The sequence below is a fragment of the Bombina bombina genome, chromosome 8, assembly GCF_027579735.1.
Source record: "Bombina bombina isolate aBomBom1 chromosome 8, aBomBom1.pri, whole genome shotgun sequence".
Lineage (NCBI taxonomy): Eukaryota > Metazoa > Chordata > Amphibia > Anura > Bombinatoridae > Bombina > Bombina bombina.
The window spans coordinates 222,949,372-222,969,257 of record NC_069506.1 but is presented as its reverse complement, the minus strand read 5'-3'; the positions used below and the strand labels follow the sequence as shown (position 1 = coordinate 222,969,257).

General features: G+C 38.1%; 1 protein-coding gene across 1 annotated transcript in view; it reads right to left on the bottom strand.

The window, feature by feature from the left end:
* Positions 1–13,565, bottom strand: part of LOC128638948 (fish-egg lectin-like) — a 34,781-nt gene extending 21,216 nt beyond the window's left edge. Inside the window, exons 1-3 of the mRNA XM_053691081.1 lie at positions 13,544–13,565; positions 5,959–6,120; positions 1,007–1,234 (exon numbers count right to left, since the gene is read on the bottom strand). Coding sequence (XP_053547056.1) covers positions 1,007–1,234; positions 5,959–6,120; positions 13,544–13,565 — 412 coding nt within the window. The remainder of the gene's footprint in view (positions 1–1,006; positions 1,235–5,958; positions 6,121–13,543) is intronic.
* Between the last annotated feature and the right edge of the window lie 6,321 nt (positions 13,566–19,886).

Below are 19,886 nucleotides of genomic sequence, written 5' to 3'. Positions count from 1 at the left end.
GGGGGTTTCTGACTTTCTGCCTGCCTGCTACGCATATCACATGGTTGACACATGATTCATACCTAGGGGGTCACAGATCATCTTAACTTATTGGCGCAGCTCAGTGCGAACTGAAACTATTCCCATTGGCGGCTTTGGCGGCACATTGTCTCCTGACTGCACGTGTAGTCTCCTTAATTGGCTCGTGACTGCATGTGTAGTCAGTGAGTGGGACAGCAGTGTGTTTGCAGCGCGGGCAGTAGTCAGTCGGACTCACCGAGCTCTGAGGGCGGCAGCTTAAACGCTGAACTGAAGTCAGAAGTCAGTGGGGGTTTTTCTGCAGCTAGCTCCCAGTAGTGCATTGCTTCTCCTGCTCTTGATATATGGATAGGAAGGGGAAGCTTAAAAATGCTTGATGATGAAATGCGAGTGTCTTTATCTAATATTCCACCAAATATTCAGAAACTGTGTTCATCCCATCAACCTCATATACATCCCATTAAAATAGTAAGTAGCTATTGGTGTTATTAAACTTTTTTTTTATTCTTGCACATACATACTGTTACTTGTAAATGCATTTTGTTATTATATAATTTATGTGTGTGTCCGTATCTCTTAAAACAAGTTAGTTTAACCTCCTGTTTGCCAGTACAACTGAATTACTGTGTCATGAAATGATGTAGGTCTAAAAAGTGTGTTGCCAACATGAAAAGTTTGGAAAGCTCTGCTGTACATAGTCTGACCTATAGATTGTATTGTATTATATACAGTCTGTAACCAGTCCTGCCCTATCATATATTAGTGTTTTTCAACTCCTCTCCTCAGGGCCTAGTAACAGGCCAGGCTTTCATGATATCTGAATGAGAGCACAGATTAAATAATCGTGGTTACTAACCTGCTCTCACCTATCATCTGATTATTTTACCTGTGTTCTAGTTCAGATATTATAAAAATCAGGCTTGTTTATGTGGAGTTGAAAAACACCAATATATTATTCTGTTCCCCCGCTCCATTATTTAGCCTTAACCTGTTACAGCCATCCAGGTGCCTTCCTGTAACTTGAATATAGTGTTTGCTTTGTTTACACCCCAGACTCCTGCTGGTCCTGCAGTCACATGCATAAGCTGTCCTGGAACCTGCTCCCAGTTGTTGACATTCCAGCGGTATATGTTTCCATCATCATTGACACCATAAACATCTCCGTTTCCAGCATCTATTTGCTTCAGATTTCCGGGAGCTACCATGCAGTTTAGGCCTGAAATATGATTATTAAACAGAGTTAAAAGAAAATACACACATTATTATTATCATCAACAGAGAAAATTGGTCTGGGAATCTTATAGATTTACTAACAGTCCTCCCCTGCCTCTCCATTTTCCTTGTTATCCTATGAAGCCAAGTCATTAAAATATATAGAGCTTGAAGTGATGGTAAATGTTAGTGTAATTTAAACACTAGCTTGAATCTGTAGAATAAATGAAGTGAACCTTAATTCATGATTTTGAAGTGAAACTTTTCTAAAACATACTTTTATTTTATGCACCGTTCTACTAAAATAACACCTTCTGGCCGTTCACTGCAAAACAATTTTTTTTCATGAGGTGACATTTCTACCTCATTGCCACTAGCTGTGCTAGCCATACTGCACTCAATCCAATCATTGATTGCCGTATGGCTAGCACAGCTATTGGATAAGAGGTGGAAACATCACTTTTAGAAGAACAGTGTATAAAATAATAGTATGTTTTAGAGCGGTTTTACTTAAAAATAATAAATTAAGGTCCTCTTAATTTATTGTATAGATTCAGCCTAGTTTTTGAATTACACTAACATTTACAATCACTTTCGGTTAATGAGTTACCCAGAATTACGCAAAAAATGAAGAGGTTGAGGAGCTTCTAGCAGCTGCAGAAGTGTGTGAATTATAGTAAATATGAGAGTTGATGGGAAGTACTTGTGCATGTTATATGCAAGAAACCACATTTATTGCCAATGTTAATCATAGTAAGACTACCCCATCTGCTAGTCCACATAATAGTCTGTTACTGAAATAACAACCTAAACATATGCGCAGTGCTAAACGGTACATACAGACCACAGTTATTACAAATAAACTGAACTTGCACTTAAAGGGACAGACTACTCCAGAATTGTTATTGTTTAAAAAGGTAGATAATCCCTTTATTACCCATTCCCCAGTTTTGCATAACCAACACGGTTATATTAATACACTTTTTACCTCTGTGATTATACCTTATATCTAAAAAGAGAGTACAGCAGCACCGTAAATAAATGCAATATTTATTACAGCTAGTGGGGGAAAAAACAACTTTTCGGATCTAGCGATCCTTAATCATGATTAATCATTAATCAAGACATGATTAAGGATCGCTAGATTCGAAAACGTTGTATTTGTTTCACTAGCTGCAATACATATTGCATTTATTTACAGTGCTGCTGTACTCTCTTTTTTTGGATATCTATCTGAGGCTTTGGTGGTGTGAAGACTGTCAACGTGCACTTTTTTTTTTTTTTGCTACTCTGGTGCTATAGGTTCTTGGACTACCTTATATCTAAGCCTCTGCAGACTGCCCCTTATTTCAGTTCTTTTGACAAACTTGCATGTTAGCCAATAAGTGCTGACTCATAAATAACTATATGGGAGTGAGCACAATGTTATCTATATGGCACACATGAAGTAGCGCTGTCTAGCTTTAAAAACTGTCAAAATGCACAGAGATAAGAGACAACCTCAAAAGGCCTAAAATTAGCATATGAGCCTATATAGGTTTAGCTTTCAACAAATAATACATAGGGAACAAAGGAAATTTCATGATAAAAGTAAATTGAAAAGTTGTTTAAAATTGCATGCCGTATCTGAATCATGAATTTTTACTAGACTGCCCCTTTATGGTCAGCAAGCTGTCATGGTGCACACATTTAACATTTATTAAAATTTTTGTTTTTTGAAAAATCATTATACCGCTGTTGAAAAACACCTGACCTGTAGGACCTCTTAGCCACATGTAAACATCAGACCCGTTGGTTCTGCTCTCCATGCCCAATTTAAAAGCCACATACCTTAGATCACAGATCAGACCCTTGGCCTAGCATCCCCTTTAAATCATCAGACCCCTTGACTTGGCCCAGAAATACTTCCATAAGTCAAATATACATCAGCTTTAAATCCTATCCGATAACTAAGCAACCCTTCTATATATCACATACCCACATCAGACCTCTGATCAAGCCCCATAGCTCAGCAGCTCTTCCAAAGGTCATAGACCTCATAAGTCCCTTTGTATAAACCACAAACCACATCAGACCCTGTATCTTAGCAACCTCTCTATTAGCTACATACCAACACCTCACAGCTCTGCAGCTCATCAATCAGATCTCAGATCAGATTAGGCCTTAGATAAAACCCTAAAGTTCAATGGCTCATCCATGAGCCACATACTCACCTCGTACTTCAAATCATACCATATAACTCAGAAGGCCCTTAATAAGCCAGATACCAACATATAAGACTACATAGCTTAGCAGTGTGCACATAAACCACATTCCAACATCAGACCTCAAACCAGGCCTCTGTCCCAGCAACCCTTATATAAGCCACATTCCCACATTATACTTAAAACCAGACCCCATGGCCTAGCAACCACTCCATAAGTTACATTCAGCCTTAGAGAAAAAAAATTGAATTTAGCCATAGACATGGAAACCAGTGCTTAACTCAGAGAGTCCTGGTCAAATCCAGCAAGTTCCAGGTATGTTCTATAGTTTCTAACTTATATCATGCTGGAGAATCACTACATTTAACCCCTTAATGACCACATCACTTTTCCATTTTCTGTCCGTTTGGGACCAAGGCTATTTTTACATTTTTGAGGTGTTTGTGTTTAGCTGTAATTTTCCTCTTACTCATTTACTGTACCCACACATATTATATACTGTTTTTCTCGCCATTAAATGGACTTTCTAAAGATACCATTATTTTCATCATATCTTATAATTTACTATAAAAAAAATTATAAAATATGAGGAAAAAATGGAAAAAAACACACTTTTTCTAACTTTGACCCCCAAAATCTGTTACACATCTACAACCACCAAAAAACACCCATGCTAAATAGTTTCTAAATTTTGTCCTGAGTTTAGAAATACCCAATGTTTACATGTTCTTTGCTTTTTTTGTAAACTATAGGGCCATAAATACAAGTAGCACTTTGCTATTTCCAAACCATTTCTTTTCAAAATTAGCGATAGTTACATTAGAGCACTGATATCTTTCAGGAATCTCTGAATATCCATTGACATGTATATATTTTTTTTTAGTAGACAACCCAAAGTATTGATCTAGGCCCATTTTGGTATATTTCATGCCACCATTTCACCGCCAAATGCAATCAAATAGAAAAAATTGTTCACTTTTCACAAATTTTTTCACAAACTTTTGATTTCTAACTTAAATTATTTACAAACAGCTTGTGCAATTATGGCATAAATGGTTGTAAATTCTTCTCTGGGATCCCCTTTGTTCAGAAATAGCAGACATATATGACTTTGGTGTTGCTTTTTGGTAATTAGAAGGCCGCTAAATGCCACTGCGCACCACACGTGTATTATGCCCAGCAGTGAAGGGGTTAATTAGGGAGCATGTAGGGAGCTTTTTGGGGTAGTTTTAGCTTTAGTGTAGTGTAGTAGACAACCCCAAGTATTGATCTAGGCCAATTTTGGTATATTTCATGCCACCATTTCACCGCTAAATGCGATCAAATTAAAAGAAACGTTAATTTTTTCTCAATTTTAGGTTTCTCACTGAAATTATTTACAAACACCTTCTGCAATTATGGCACAAATGGTTGTAAATGCTTCTCTGGGATCCCCTTTGTTCAGAAATAGCAGACATATATGGCTTTGGCATTGCTTTTTGGTAATTAGAAGGCCTCTAAATGCCGCTGCGCATCACACGTGTATTATGGCTAGCAGTGAAGGGGTTAATTATGTAGCTTGTAGGGAGCTTGCAGGGTTAATTTTAGCTTTAGTGTAGAGCTCAGCCTCCCACCTGAAACATCAGACCCCCTGATCCCTCCCAAACAGCTCTCTTCCCTCCCCCACCCCACAATTGTCCCCGCCATCTTAAGTACTGGCAGAAACTCTGCCAGTACTAAAATAAAAGGTATTTGGCCCTTTTTTTTTAAAAAAAAAAAAAAAGCATATTTACATATGCTGATGTGTAGGATCCCCCCTTAGACCCCAACCTCACTGATCCCCCACCATACTGCTCTCTAACCCTTCCCCTCTGCAATAATGGGCGCCATCTTGGGTACTGGCAGCTGTCTGCCAGTACCCAGTTTTGTAACAAAATGAGCCTTTTTTTTTTTTAAATTCCCTTTTCTGTAGTGTAGCTTTCCCCCCCCACCGAGACCAACCCCCAACCCCTTCCAAAACCCTTAGATTTTATTTAAGTTTTTTTTTTTTTTACTTTTTAACTTTTTTTTTTCTGTAGTGTAGCGGTTCCCACCCGCTCCCGCCCCGTGCACGCGCCCGCCCACCACCCCCGTGCACGCGCGCGCTCCCGTGCGCGCCCCCGTAGCTCCCGCCCCCCCGATCCCGCCCCCCTCCACTCCACATAGCGCACCGATGGCCGCCACCCGCCTCCCACGTAAGCTCCCACCCACCAACGATACCGGCCATCGATGTCCGGTGCAGAGAGGGCCACAGAGTGGCTCTCTCTGCATCGGATGGCCAAGGGGGGTTATTGCAGGATGCCTCCATATCGAGGCATCACTGCAATAACCGGAAAGCAGCTGGAAGCGAGCAGGATCGCTTCCAGCTGCTTTCCACACCGAGGACGTGCAGGGTACGTTCTCAGGCATTAACTGCCTTTTTTTTGAGGACGTACCCTGCACGTCCTCGGTCGTTAAGGGGTTAATAAAGTGTTACATAAATAAACTAAGTACTAAATTCCATTACCTGCATTCGCTCCTGAAAAAAACAGGGACATACAGAGGAGACGCAGCAGCATAACTAAAGGTTTGAAGTGTGATTTGAGAAAGGTTGATCCCTCACTTAAATTTATACTGTTTACTTGGACTACGCCCTTTACTGATTCAGTGATAAATATTGACCAGTTTTCTGGTAAGATAAATGAAAGAAAACTCTTGCAAATAGAGATTTGCCACTATTTACTAATACTGGTGTGGCCTCTTTTAAGAATTTAGTTTTCAGTTTACATTACACTACAGTTCTTTTATAGAGCATATTAACTTGTTAGATAAACATATGCAAAGATAAGAAACACTGTACACAGCAAATATAATTTACTAAGTTACACATGTGGCCAAATACATCTTAATAAGGACACAATACATTTTAACCCTTAGTTTCAACACAAAATTCATCAGCCTCTCCAGCTTTGTGAGCCTTCTCAGTGTCAGCAGCATTACCAATTCATGTTATTTTATGTTGCCGTTTCGGGGCTAGATTTGGAGTGGAGCGATATCATTACTGCAAGGAGCGTAAATGCATTTTACACTCAAATACATATTACAAAAGGCGAGCTGTTTAAATTACAGCAAATTAATTAACGCAAATTCTTGGTAATTCATGCTCCCTATTTTTTCTATGGGTGGCACTGAGCGGAAATGTTCACTCATATTACAAAATGAAAGTAAATGCAATCGCTCAAGCACAATTACATTTAATGCTCAAACTTTTTACATGACCTGAAAGTTCCCTTAAATAGTTTGGCTGGAGGAAACAGTTGCACTAAACTACACTATTAACCCCTAAACTGCCACACCCCACATCATGAAGCTACCCCTCTACACTATTAACCCCTAAACCCAAACATAGCCAATCGCAAGGTACCCTACTACAATATTAACCCCTAAACCACCACATAGCCCACCGCAAAGTACCCCACTACACTATTAACTCCTAAATCACCACATAGTACACTGCAAAGTACTGCACTACACTATTAACACCGAAACCAGCACAACGCATTTGAAAAATACCCCTCTATACTATTAACCCCTAAACTACCACAACCGCCATTGCAAAGTACCCACTAACATCTAAACCCCTTAACCAGCTAACCCCCAAACTCTCCGAACCTAACACCCTTAAGTTATTAAAAGAAAAAACATTACATGAGAAAAATAAACCTAACATTACCTTTAAAAAAAACCCATAAAACTAACATTACATAAAATAAGCTACCATTTCAGAGAGAAAAAAAACTACCATTACAGAAAAAAAATAATTACTAAAATTAAAAAACACAGTTATGCCAATTATTAGGGTTGCACTGATACTAGTATCGGTATCAGTATTGGTACCGATACTAAGTACTTGCCCCAGTACTTGTACTAATGCAAATGCCCCGATACTTAAACTTATACCTTCCGATCTTAGATATTACCCATACAACATCTTGCGGCATTTTTTTTTCAAACTTAATGTTCCCATTTCATTTTAAGCTGGAGTGGAGACTTAACTAAAAATTGTTCACTTCTGTTCTTCTAATAAAAATTGCTGTTATTTATATTATTGTACGTCTGAGAGCAGTGCTCCAAAAGCTGCTACAATACAGCTGGAAACCTTCCTGGGAGGGATCGCTGTACCTCCTTCAGACAAACCCTTGAAGTACTGGGCAGTTAATAAACCTAGATTTAATGGCCCAAAAATATCTTTCTGACCCATGCAGTAGTGTGAAAAGTGAAAGACTGTTCAGCTTAGCATCAAACCTCCTTACTGATAAAAGAAACAGACTTATAGCTGAACATGCAGAGATGCTTCTGTTCCTAAAAAAGAACTGCCACTAACTTTTGAAAAATGTATTCTAATTGCTAGATTGCCTGTTATACTGCTAGTTCTCATCTTGCACAATTATGCTCAAAACATACTGTACTCTGAGGAACATCCTTATCTTATATAATGGCAGGAAGAGTGTTCATAGGACAAATTAAGTTAATTCCTATGAACACTCATCCTACAATTATAGGACTAGATTTAGATTACATTTGATTGGTAAGCTTTACCAATGCTCTGTTCACATTTCCAACTCCATAGACTTTAATGGAGTTGATGGAATGAGAGCATTTGTAAAGCTTACCAGTCAATGTAATCTATCCCATAGTGTTGTTCCCATGATTAAAGTGTGCATTGTTATATTTTTTACTGTATTGCACTTTTGGTTGGTTGTGATTTTACATTTGTTATGTATTGTTATTATTAATATATTTTATTGTAATATTTTTATTTATAAACATGTTCTGTGAAATTTCTTTGAGTTGTTACAACTTTGTAACAACAAGCAAACAAAACGGTTTCATTATTTCCTAATGTCTTTTGAGTTACAGTTCTTCATAATTATAAAGAAGCTATCTTAAATCATTAGTCTGTATTGTGCTTGAGAAACTGTCACATGACATTAAAAAAAAGTATCTGTAAATGGTATTGGCGAGTATTTGAAAAAAAGTATTGGTACTTGTACTCAGTCTTAAAAAAATAGTATCAGTGCAACCCTACCAATTATATAACTAAAGTTCCACTTAAAAAAATAGCCTAGCTCAAAATAAAAAAACACTATAACACTAAACCAAACTATAGCATTACCCCTTAGAAGGGCTTTTTTAAGTCATTGCCCTAAAGTGATTAAGCTTTTTTCACAAAAATAAATACTAGCCCATTCTACAATACAAGTAACCACCCCACCTCCGAAAAAAAAGGATATCTAATAAAAACCTACTCTAAATTTGCCCTGAAATGGTTAGGCACTTAGAAAGGCATTTGGTAGGGCAGTGCACTAAAGCTCTTTTGCTGCCCAAAATAAAAAAACAACAACCATATTCTAAAAAACAAAACAAACCCAGAAAAGCCTATAACTAAACTCCAAAAATGGTACTCACCAAATTTAAATCCAGCTCCTATGTGATAGCCAACTGAGGTGCTATTCTTCCATTCCGGCTGCGGTGATCCATCTACATCCAGACGGCTGATTTGAATTTGAAAATGAAAATCAGCCATTAGGAATGCAAGGATACCCCTATATAAAGGGGGTACCTCACATTTAAAAATTCAGTGTGTGGCAGGTGATCACATAAAGAGGACATTGGGGGATAGAAGATACAAAATAAGAAGAAAAGAAGATGATGAAGATAGAAGACTGCCGCCGTGATAAGGACAGACCACCGCCACAGGGATAGAAGAAGAGCACCACAGTTCGTGATCACGTAGGAGCTGGATCCAAGTTTAGTGAGAACCATCTTTGGGGTTTAGTAATAGGCTTTTTTGGATGTTTTTTTTTAGAATAGGGTTGTTTTCTTTTTTTTGGGGCAGCAAAAGAGCTTTAGGGCACTGCCCTACCAAATGTAATTTTCACATCGTGTTTCGCAATTTAGATTTTAATAAGGTCAGGTTAGCGCACATGAAAACCTAATAATCTTAAGGAGCATTATTGAAATATTACATAAAAAATATTAATACAAATTATTAAACATACTATAAAAAATCTAGATATATTCTATGGATTATTTAGAATATTTTACAGTATGTTTAAAAAAAAATTTTTTTTTATTAATATGTTTTAATATTTAATATGTAGTATTTCAATAATGCACCTTAAAGGGACATGAAACCCACATTTTTTCTTTCATGATTTACAAACAGAATGTGGTTTTAAACAACTTTCCAATTTACTTCTATTATCTAATTTGCTTCCTTCTCTTGATATCATTTGTTGAAAAGCATATCTAGATAGACTCAGTAGCTGCTGATTGGTGGCTGCATATAGATGAATTGTGTGATTGGCTCACCCATGTGCATTGCTAATTTCTTCAACAAAGATATTTAAATAATGATGCAAATCATATAATAGAAGTAAATTGCAATGTTGTTTAAAATTGTATTCTCTACCTGAATCATGAAAGAAAACATTTGGGTTTCATGTCCCTTTAAGATTACTACATTTTCATGTGCACTAACCCGACCATGTTAAATCTAAATTGCAAAAATCAATGTGCAAAACACATATTTTTCAAAACACATATTTTACACATTTTATTAAATACGGTTTATATATATTTATATATATATATATATATATATATATATATATATATATATATATATATATATATTTCTGATAATGTTCATATAAAACACATATCTATACCTATATATCTATAGGAATAGGTATACAGATATAAGTATTAATATAAATATATATAGAAATATGTATTTACAATAAAAAGGACATTGAAGAACATTGGAATGTTAAATATGTACTGTAAATATACAGTAAAACACATACATATTTAAATACATATGTACACACATCTATACATACAGGGAGTGCAGAATTATTAGGCAAATTAGTATTTTGACCACATCATCCTCTTTATGCATGTTGTCTTACTCCAAGCTGTATAGGCTCGAAAGCCTACTACCAATTAAGCATATTAGGTGATGTGCATCTCTGTAATGAGAAGGGGTGTGGTCTAATGACATCAACACCCTATATCAGATGTGCATAATTATTAGGCAACTTCCTTTCCTTTGGCAAAATGGGTCAAAAGAAGGACTTGACAGGCTCAGAAAAGTAAAAAATAGTGAGATATCTTGCAGAGGGATGCAGCACTCTTAAAATTGCAAAGCTTCTGAAGCGTGATCATCGAACAATCAAGCGTTTCATTCAAAATAGTCAACAGGGTCGCAAGAAGCGTGTGGAAAAACCAAGGCGCAAAATAACTGCCCATGAACTGAGAAAAGTCAAGCGTGCAGCTGCCAAGATGCCACTTGCCACCAGTTTGGCCATATTTCAGAGCTGCAACATCACTGGAGTGCCCAAAAGCACAAGGTGTGCAATACTCAGAGACATGGCCAAGGTAAGAAAGGCTGAAAGACGATCACCACTGAACAAGACACACAAGCTGAAACGTCAAGACTGGGCCAAGAAATATCTCAAGACTGATTTTTCTAAGGTTGTATGGACTGATGAAATGAGAGTGAGTCTTGATGGGCCAGATGGATGGGCCCGTGGCTGGATTGGTAAAGGGCAGAGAGCTCCAGTCCGACTCAGACGCCAGCAAGGTGGAGGTGGAGTACTGGTTTGGGCTGGTATCATCAAAGATGAGCTTGTGGGGCCTTTTCGGGTTGAGGATGGAGTCAAGCTCAACTCCCAGTCCTACTGCCAGTTTCTGGAAGACACCTTCTTCAAGCAGTGGTACAGGAAGAAGTCTGCATCCTTCAAGAAAAACATGATTTTCATGCAGGACAATGCTCCATCACACGTGTCCAAGTACTCCACAGCGTGGCTGGCAAGAAAGGGTATAAAAGAAGAAAATCTAATGACATGGCCTCCTTGTTCACCTGATCTGAACCCCATTGAGAACCTGTGGTCCATCATCAAATGTGAGATTTACAAGGAGGGAAAACAGTACACCTCTCTGAACAGTGTCTGGGAGGCTGTGGTTGCTGCTGCACGCAATGTTGATGGTGAACAGATCAAAACACTGACAGAATCCATGGATGGCAGGCTTTTGAGTGTCCTTGCAAAGAAAGGTGGCTATATTGGTCACTGATTTTTTTTTGTTTTGTTTTTGAATGTCAGAAATGTATATTTGTGAATGTTGAGATGTTATATTGGTTTCACTGGTAAAAATAAATAATTGAAATGGGTATATATTTGTTTTTTGTTAAGTTGCCTAATAATTATGCACAGCAATAGTCACCTGCACACACAGATATCCCCCTAAAATAGCTATAACTAAAAACAAACTAAAAACTACTTCCAAAACTATTCAGCTTTGATATTAATGAGTTTTTTGGGTTCATTGAGAACATGGTTGTTGTTCAATAATAAAATTAATCCTCAAAAATACAACTTGCCTAATAATTCTGCACTCCCTGTATATATATATATCTTGGAGTGCAGTTCCCTTCCGTGTTTTATATATATACATATATATATATATATGTATATATATATATATATATATGTATATATATATATATATATATATATATATACATATATATATATATATGTGTTTTTATATATATATATATATATATATATATATATATATATATATATATATATATATATATATATATATATATATAAAAACACAGGAATGGACAACAATCTCAGACCGGACCGTCATTGTAAGAGTCAAAGCCCTAAACACTGACAGAAAGCTGTACAGTTCCCAGCAACCAAGGCAGTTAACCCCAGAGCAGCCTGGGTGACAGGCCCATAGGGAAACTTACAAAAATTATCAACACAACACACAGAAAACCTGGCACTCGCTAGCAGATACACAGTAATGTTTACAAGCAAAAATGGGAGAGTCAGTTGCTTTTTGGGCCAAAGTATCAAGCCCAGGACCACGTCAAGGTCTCTTACTTCCTGGGACCCTATTCAGCACCCACACAATGCATACTTTCAAACAAACCAACTGGCAACCTCCCAGGGTGACGCAGGCCTTTGTAATTTCCCTTGAGTACATTGGTGCCCTTTGCAATCAAATACCTGAAAACATGAACAATCATTTGTATACACTATTAATATTTAATAATGTGTTTAACTGTGTATGTAGTGTAAATATTCTTCACCTAATAGAAAATGTTTTATGTCATTTTAAAAAGATATTCCTGTATATATCTGTATATATCTATACCTATGTATAATTATTTTTATATATATATATATGTGTGTGTGTGTGTAGATATACATTTTTAGCAAAAAAGCATCTGAAATATATACAAATATTTTCATCTATGTAAAAAACAATGGAATAAAAAATATTCATAATTCATGTCAAGTTGAGCGCACTTGAATAAATGTAATCAGGCTAGCGCACGAGCATGGGTGTTTTGTTTTCTTCAGATTTTGTGCTCCATTGAAGTCTATGCGAGAATGCGTTAACTTTTTGCACGCATCAGGTTTTCACTCACATGCAAACTAGCGTTCGTCTAGTGATGTTATTGCTCGTAATCTAAGCCTTTACATTTAATATTTACATAACCTGCCTTAATATAATTAATTCTTCATGTGCGCTAACATGACACCGCATTAGAAACAGCGTGAAATCAGAAGTGTGTTACGTATATGTTCCATTCCATTGTTCTTCACATAGAAAAAAAAACACTTTTTTATTTTTAATAGATATTTCTATATATATATCTGATGTTTTTTTTATACCTTTTCTTTTTTCTTTAATATATATATGAATAAATACAGGTATGGATATACACAGATATAAATATGAATATAAATTTAATCATGCAAATAACATTTCCCTAATATAAAGAAAATTGGAATGCAAAATATTTAAACAGTAAATCGTGTTATTAAATATTATTGTATAAAAAGCCAGCCCCCGGACACGAAGGAACATAGGGGGAGGGGGTTTTTGACCCATGGGAGGAGTTAGTCCCATATTTGCTGGAGTGGGGTGGGTCACAGGGGAAGGCCATATAAGGAAGTGGTGAGACGGCCATCTTCAGAAAATAATTTCATGGCAGCAAAAAAAATTTGTTTTGTCACCGGAGTCTGTCATATCTGCCATGATGCTGAACCTGCCCTGCAGCTGAAGCTAGTAAGGTAATGACTTATTCCTTCTATGTGTGAAGGCCCAAGCCTCATTAGGGGTTAACCCCCCTCCTTTAAATATATTGGAGCCTTATGATAAATCTATTCATTATCGGCTAGATTTAGAGTTCTGCGGCCAAAGGGGTGCGTTAGCTACGCTGGCTTTTTTTCTCCCGCACCTTTTAAATACCGCTGGTATTTAGAGTTCACAGAAGGGCTGCGTTAGGCTCCAAAAAGGGAGCGTAGAGCATATTTACCACCACTGCAACTCTAGATACCAGCGTTGCTTACGGACGCGGCTTCTGCACGATTTCCCCATAGGAAACAATGGGGCTGTTTGAGCTGAAAAAAAAACACCTGCAAAAAAGCAGCGTTCAGCTCCTAACGCAGCTACATTGTTTCCTATGGGGAAACACTTCCTATGTCTGCACCTAACACCCTAACATGAACCCCGAGTCTAAACACCCCTAACCTTACACTTATTAACCCCTAATCTGTCGCCCCTGCTATCGCTGACCCCTGCATATTATTATTAACCCCTAATCTGCCACTCCGTACACCGCCGCAACCTACAATATACCTATGTACCCCTAATCTGCTGCCCCTAACACCACCGACCCCTATATTATATTTATTAACCCCTAATCTGCCCCCCACAATGTCGCCTCCACCTACCTACAATAATTAACCCCTAATCTGCCGACCGGATCTCACCGCTACTATAATAAATGTATTAACCCCTAAAGCTAAGTCTAACTCTAACCCTAACACCCCCCTAACTTAAATATAATTTAAATCTAGCGAAATAAATTAACTATTATTAAATAAATTATTCCTATTTAAAGCTACGTTATCCCTATGTACCCCTAATCTGCTGCCCCTAACATCGCCGACCCCTATGTTATATTTATTTATTATTTTTTTTTTTTTTTTTTTTTTTTTTAAATATTTTTATTGAGGTAAAGTTTGGCATACAAACAAGATATGTAAAACATTCCACCAGCGTCATCACAAACAACATAGTACAAAGTCCATCATACAGTAGGTATGCTACAAAGTGTTATCGGCGATATCAACTAACAAATTAACAAGGGAAATAAAGTTAAAGAAGTTTTATAAGAACACAATACAGTCGTGCCAATGATGATTTAAGCCTTCCTCCTTACTTAAAAGGGTCACTCTTGGACCCCTGAATAAGTGAGAGTTTTGCCAAAGTAGGAGGCTACCTGCAATGTGGGAGAACACTCATGGATCTTATTCTGTTTACCTCAGATTTTTAAAGTTATTTTTATATCAACACACTGTTAGGGACTATATCAAAAGAAAAACATACAGGCAATAACCAGGCTTAATCCCTCCTAGCTGTCATTCAAGACAATTTATCTGTGGGAAAATGATTGCTGTAATATTATATTGAAAGATATACTCATAAAGAAGGTAGTTAGGGTGCGGTATGCTAAGGGTTGTTGTTGAGTAGAGACATATGGTGCTGTTGGGAAAGAACTATGATTGAGATGCGGCATAGACAAGACAAGCCGCGTAGTTAGTACTCCTGAAAAAGGAGGTTCATTATGGTGGTGGGGGGGGAGGAGGTGGTAATAAAAGTAATATAAATGAAGTAAGTAACTTAAGGACTTAGAGGTTTGTTGCGAATGAAAAGGAGGGCAGGCAAACATATATAATAGGTGACAGGTGCTTAGTGTACTAAGTAGACTGGCTTCAGTATTACAGGGTAGCAGAGACATGTATACCTTCACAAGAACATATAGACTACTGGATGTATATCAAAGTTACATCTCACATCAAGTGCTCATAAATAATCAACATTAGTAAACAGGTACTGGGTCTATGGAAATGTATAGTGGGCGTTAAGTTATAAAACAGTTTGGAAAAGTAACTGGGGAGCAAATGACGAATGGTTAACGGCAGATATTTTAAATATGAAAAGAGGGTAAATGTTAGCCAGATGTTTGGGGAGCCAGCATAATATATTCTAGAGATTGAGAAATGGAATGACGTACAGAACTCTGCCTCGGCCGCTGACAGATCCTGCCATCCAAAAGCATATTGTGAAAATGTGTGAGAGTTATACATGACTTCCCTAGGCTGATTAAAGGATAGAAGTAACTATACCACTCAAGTATTCAAATTGTATTAATAACAGATCCAAACCTGTGACAAAGATTGCTCCATAGATGGGTCATAATAAATATTATCATGTATACGCACATAGTAGTTAGATAAGAGCATAGGCCCTCACACTTATAGAAAGATATAAGGTATAATAAGTCTAACATCCAATTAGATCCTAAACCCAGCCTTTAGTTACAAAATATATATATATATAGTAATGATACCCGGGCTTACTGGGGAGTATAACATATAAGAACTTTAACAAACAAGGTCCTCAAACATGCAGGACGGGAGCATCCACATGAGCATAACAGTAGTTACATTTCTGTATATGTTATTATAGGATAACAAAAAATGCATGTATAAATATAAGATTCATAGCCCTATGTCGTAGATTACAGGAATGTGATGCAGAAGCGTGGTTAAGCTATAAATATGGCATGGTCTGAGTAAACCAAACTATATCATATGGGTGTTGTTGTGTTTAGAGGCCTACAAATACTTGATTGATGAAAACCTATAATACAGAGAGAGGGAAACATGTGTAGAAGCTGACTTTCAAAAATATAAAAGTATTAATATGGATAACATTTGGAGATTAGGGAACATCAGCAAGGTGCCATATACTCAGCAACCAATGGACCTGGAATGAAAATACATTGACCTGTACAGGCTTCTCCAAGTCTATAAAGTGAGACTATTACTCCATAGTTTTGAGTCAGTTTTACATCAATCGCTGTATATAATGTGAAAAGCATGGTAAGGGCTATGGAAAGATATGTAGACTTAAAAGCCATCTATTGCCAGCCTTCCTACTGTGACAGCGAGCCATCATGGGAACATTTGCAGACATTCCTGGTTCATGTATACATCTATTAACAGTCCAACAATAGTAACAGAGAGTCTCTATATATAAGGCCTAGAACAAATAACAATAGACAACGTGTCAACTATAACCTCTAAAGAACCTGCTAGTGAGCCCCAGGTGTAAGCAAACTTGAAATAAATTGTGTAGCGTCTGAGTCTCTGAACCCATGCCCAAACACAGACACTCATCCCATGCCAGATCGTGGGGCTGGATAGGCTCCTTGGGCTGGCTGCGACGGCCAGCTGCATGTTACCCTCCTGCTAGGCTGAAGTGCGATAATGAGCTCTGAGTGAGTGACCTGGAGTGCGATCAGATCGCTGCTGCAGATGAATCCGCGCAGGGACAGCTCCGGAGTGTGGAGGTATGTATGTGGAGGCAGTAACCTGGAGACTCTGTTCAATCCTGACATCAGTAAGCTCGCCCGCGTCTCAGAACACGGACTGCTAGCCGGTAAGCATTTAGGCACCTTTCCTCCTGTCATGCGATCAGGCCATGACCACTCTTGCTGGATTCCACCATGCACCACCGCGCCACACGCCAATGTAATATGCGAGAATTTCGCATCTCTTGTACCGCTGTCTGCATCTATATTGGGCCAGCCAAAAACTCTAGGTGCTTGTGTCGGGTGCAGCGGTCGTCTTGCGGCAATCTGGGGCTCCTTAGTTATAGTTTGTGAGGGCCTGTGTGCCTGGGATGTGTGATGAGATTTTTCAGGAGATAGACTTCCACACAGAGATGAAAATGCTAGGGTTAACTCACACTCCAATCTCTGAAAGTGAGCATTTAGCAAGTCTTTAACCTCCTTTTCCCAATCAGTCGCCATGTTCCTGGGCTTCCACGTGGGAGAAAAGACTGCAGCCTCTTTGCAGGTTAGCCGTTAGACAGGGCTCTGTACAGTTATTTTCTGTGCTGCACAATTATAATTAGGCTTCCCACTGGTTCTCTACCTCTACTTGGTAACTGGTGGTGTCCATAATACAAACTTGTAGTGGGCTAACGGTCATTGTAGAGGAAAATTATGATCATTTTCAGCAGAGCTGAAGTGAAGTGCGACCGTTCCGAGCCCAGGCTTGCTCCGCCCCCCCCCTATGTTATATTTATTAACCCCTAATCTGCCGCCCCCGCTATCGCTGACACCTGCATATTATTATTAACCCCTAATCTGCCGCTCCGTACACCGCCGCAACCTACATTATACCTATGTACCCCTAATCTGCTGCCCCTAACACCGCCGACCCCTATATTATATTTATTAACCTCTAATCTGCCCCCCACAACGTCGGCTCCACCTACCTACAATAATTAACCCCTAATCTGCCGACCTGATCTCACCGCTACTATAATAAATGTATTAACCCCTAAAGCTAACACCCCCCTAACTTAAATATAATTTAAATCTAACAAAATAAATTAACTATTATTAAATAAATTATTCCTATTTAAAGCTAAATACTTACCTGTAAAATAAACCCTAATATAGCTACAATATAAATTATAATTATATTGTAGCTATTTTAGGATTAATATTTATTTTACAGGCAACTTTGAAATTATATTAACCAGGTACAATAGCTATTAAATAGTTAATAACTATTTAATAGTTACCTAGTTAAAATAATTACAAAATTACCTGTAAAATAAATCCTAACCAAAGTTACAATTAAACCTAACACTACACTATCAATAAATTAATTAAATAAAATACCTACAATTATCTACAATTAAACCTAACACTACACTATCAATAAATTAATTAAATACAATTCCTACAAATAAATACAATGAAATAAACTAACTAAAGTACAAAAAATAAAAAAGAACTAAGTTACAAAAAATAAAAAAATATTTACAAACATTAGAAAAATATTACAACAATTTTAAACTAATTACACCTACTCTAAGCCCCCTAATAAAATAACAAAGACCCCCAAAATAAAAAAATGCCCTACTCTATGCTAAAATTAAAATAGAAAAGCTCTTTTACCTTACCAGCCCTGAAAAGGGCCCTTTGCGGGGCATGCCCCAAATGATTCAGCTCTTTTGCCTGTAAAAAAAAACATACAATACCCCCCCCAACATTACAACCCACTACCCACATACCCCTAATCTAACCCAAACCCCCCTTAAATAAACCTAACACTAAGCCCCTGAAGATCTCCCTACCTTGTCTTCACCACACCGGGTCCCGATCTGTCCAGAAGAGCCTCCAAAATCTTCATCCAAGCCCAAGCAGGGGCTGAAGAGTGACGTCCATCCTCCGGCTGAAGTCTGGATCCAAGCGGCAAATGAAGAAGTCCATCTTTGAGAAGAAATCTTCATCCTATCCGGGCAGAAGAGGACATCCGGACCGGCAAACATCTTCATCCAAGCCGCATCTTCTATGTTGTTCCATCGGATGACGAGCTACTGATCTTGAAGACCTCCGGCGCGGATCCATCCTCTTCATTCGACGTCCAACTGAAGAATGAAGGTTCCTTTAAGGGACGTCATCCAAGATGGCGTCCCTCGAATTCCGATTGGCTGATAGGATTCTATCAGCCAATCGGAATTAAGGTAGGAAAATTCTGATTGGCTGATAGAATCAACCAATCAGATTCAAGTTCAAACCGATTGGCTGATTGGATCAGCCAATCAGATTGAGCTTGCATTCTATTGGCTGTTCCGATCAGCTGGCGGCGACGTTGTGGGGGGCAGATTAGGGGTTAATAAATATAATATATAATATATATATAAATATAATATATAAATATAAAAATATATATAAATATATAAATATATAAATATAATATAATATAGGGGTCAGCGGTGTTAAGGGCAGCAGATTAGGGGTACATAGGGATAACGTAGGTTGCGGCGGTGTACGGAGCGGCAGATTAGGGGTTAAAAAAATATGCAGGTGTCAGCGATAGCGGGGGCGGCAGATCAGGGGGATTCAGGTGCCCAGATTTCTTGAGAGGTGTGTTGTATGACCGGCTGGAAGGGTAGGTGTTGGTGCGGTTTCTTAGTGTGCGCCTCAATGACCAGCAAAAATGGAAGGAGGTGGAATTGGTAATGACTTAGTTTTCTTGAGCTATTACAGTGCTGGTGGCCATGTTTGTGTGGGCAGATTCATTTGGGAATGGGTCAGGGTTGTCCACACTGACAACATGGAGGTGGTGTCAGTAGTTGGCATATTATCTGCCCCTCCCACCCCTAATCCCATGGTCATGGAATGGTTGAGGGCATTTAGGTTGCAATGCCTGTGTTTCCATGTGTTGGTGGGAGCAATGCACATTTCTGGGGTTCATAACTCACTGG